The 2,518-nt window shown below is 50.8% G+C and overlaps 1 protein-coding gene across 1 annotated transcript in view; it reads left to right on the forward strand.

Moving 5' to 3' along the window:
* TRAP1 (TNF receptor-associated protein 1) overlaps positions 1–2,518 on the forward strand; it is a 21,897-nt gene that overhangs the window by 8,311 nt on the left and 11,068 nt on the right. The window contains exon 5 of the mRNA XM_009324794.1: positions 2,124–2,195. Coding sequence (XP_009323069.1) covers positions 2,124–2,195 — 72 coding nt within the window. The remainder of the gene's footprint in view (positions 1–2,123; positions 2,196–2,518) is intronic.

Below are 2,518 nucleotides of genomic sequence, written 5' to 3' on the forward strand. Positions count from 1 at the left end.
TGTTGGGGGAGCAGACCGTTTTGAGCCGTGCTCTCTTTGTTCACTGCGATTCACCCTCATCAGACTAGTCTCCAGGAATTGTCATTAAGCATTTTGCAATAAGTTTGGCAGGGAGTTCGGAATTCAATAGCCAAATAAATTCACGGGGTAGGGATATTTTTTTTTTAACATACTGGAATTCGGGAATGACATGCCGTGCTATAAATAGGAGTGGATCAGAGGAGTTAAGAGTTCTGTTCAGGGTCTGGCACGAACAAAACCTGAACCAGATGCTGAAAACTTTTCTTTCTGGCTTTTTCTTCCCTGGGGGAAGGGACCATGTCAGATTCCTGAGATTTTGCCATACCCTGTTTGTTTTTCCTGGCATTTCATCTCCTACTGTTGAAATCTTACCGGGCATCATCCCTCTTCTCAGCCAAGGTGACTGACTGGCCTTACCATATTTAATCAAGTGGAAGGTGCTGCTGTGCCGTGACTTGTGGGGATGCAGAAAAATGTCTTACCCACATGGCACCTCACTCAGTAACCTCACAAGTTGACCACAGTTCGATCCTTCAGGGGAGTTAAACACTAGATTAAAAAATATGTACTGACATTAACTTACTTTGCTAGTAAATAAGCCCACTAAATGCCCCACAGGGGTGGTAGGGGTGTGCTGTACCAGAATTCACTCTGGCACCTCACCTCCAAGCCATCTAGCAGCAGCCAGTTCCGCTCTAGCTCGTTTTGCTGACTCCTGCACGCCGAATCCCAGCCCTGCATTAACAACACTGGGAGTGTGTCAGCCCACTTCTGGATGTGCAGGCTGCGGTCAGCTGTGATAACTGTGCTCACGGGTACTCGAGTAGAGCTGAACTCCTCACATGAACGAGAATCACCTTTCACTTGGCTAATTTTCACGCTGCTGCTGCCGCCTTACGGAGTGACTCAGAGAACCTGTAAGAGTGGCTTCTCAGGATGTTTCTGTCAGGTAGAGAAGCTGCTGGGATTTGGGAGGGGGAATGGCGCTTGGTTTTCAGAAGTGGCATCCTGGAGGGCATTAGCTTGCGCTTTGCTTCTGTGGAAGATGTGTGTGGAGCAAGTCTGAAAATAGATTGGACTACAAAGATTTTTGTTGGGGTCCTTGGTGTGAGAGGGTGGCTATTTCTAGCTGGGGACTTGCTGTTATCCATGCTGCCTTGGGGTCGTGCAAATGTGTTGTGGCAACAAATGAAGTTGCAGCCTAGTCTGACGCTTGCTACAGCCTTTTCTGGATGGTGCTGCTGCAGGGTCTGCTGCCTGAGAGGCGTGCACTGGCAGCAGGGATTTGTTTATCTGCATGCAGGAGTGCAAATCTGGATTAAACTGGGGAGGACAACAAGCCGTGTGCCTTCGAAGCCTGGACAGAGCACCGTGAGGTGTGGCCGGTGTGCTGTACTTCCAGCTGGGGTTAGACTGTTCCCATGGGCACTGCAATACTCGGCTCTCAGGGACCTGGGCATTGAAAGCTTCATACTCAAGTCTTGTGGAGCATGATGTGAGGGGGAGAGGAGGAAGGAGAAGACAGAGTAGATGGAGATCAGTGAATGTGGTGCTTGTAGACCAGGGTCTGCATTACCTGAGAGTTAAGGGATTCACTGCTCTGCCACTGATTCCTGGCATGAGGGCATCGGTTCCCCATCTGCGGATTGGAAATAAGCTGCTTCTCGCTGCTCCTCAACTCCCCTTTGGACTTGTTCAGGAATGGAGACTGTCTCTGTACGTGCAGAGCAGCTGGCACAGTGAGGCTGTGACTGGGTTGAGACCTCTTTCCAGCACTGTCATCCTGTGCGTTTGCAGAGGGGTGTAGAAACCAGCCTGTCTTGGCATGGTTTTGTCTTCTCTCGATAAAAGGCTTGAGCCTCTGAGCTGTCTGGTAGTTTATAGCCACAAGGCAGCTGTGGCTGCCCCTTGGAGCTGTGTGCCTTTTGAGTCCACTGTCGTGACCATGTGCAGGTAGAGCCACAGCTGGAAGTCTGCTCTTGCATTTACTGCTCAGCTGGCTGGGAGAGAGTGGGAGCCAGAGGTAGAAGTTGCTCGGGTGCTGGTTGCTAAAGCAATGCTTCTCTACTGCTGTTTCAGCTACAATTGCTGTTTCTTTTCAGGACACAGGTATTGGGATGACCCAGGAGGAGCTGGTTTCTAACCTCGGTACCATTGCTCGATCAGGCTCAAAGGTAACTTGGGATGAGGCACTCCTTCTCCCCCCGTACAAAAGTCTTCTCCGATTACAGTCACTTCTGTTCTCCCAGTAATTTCTCATTCCATTTTGTCCCTTGGCCCCCAGCCCAGCTGTGAAATTGCACCCCTCTTGGAAGGTGAAACCTACCTGTGGAGTCTTCTAGCTCTTAATGGTCTCTGCTGTGTGCCGTGGGAGGCCCGTGGTGCCCAAGCAGCACGAGTGGGCCCTGTGTGTAATGCTGCTGCACCTGGCTGCCCTCACTCCCAAAAGCAAATGCCTTCCTCCCCAGGGCATTGTTGTGGAGGGGCACATGCTCAC

The sequence above is a fragment of the Pygoscelis adeliae genome, unplaced genomic scaffold, assembly GCF_000699105.1.
Source record: "Pygoscelis adeliae isolate BGI_AS28 unplaced genomic scaffold, ASM69910v1 Scaffold85, whole genome shotgun sequence".
Lineage (NCBI taxonomy): Eukaryota > Metazoa > Chordata > Aves > Sphenisciformes > Spheniscidae > Pygoscelis > Pygoscelis adeliae.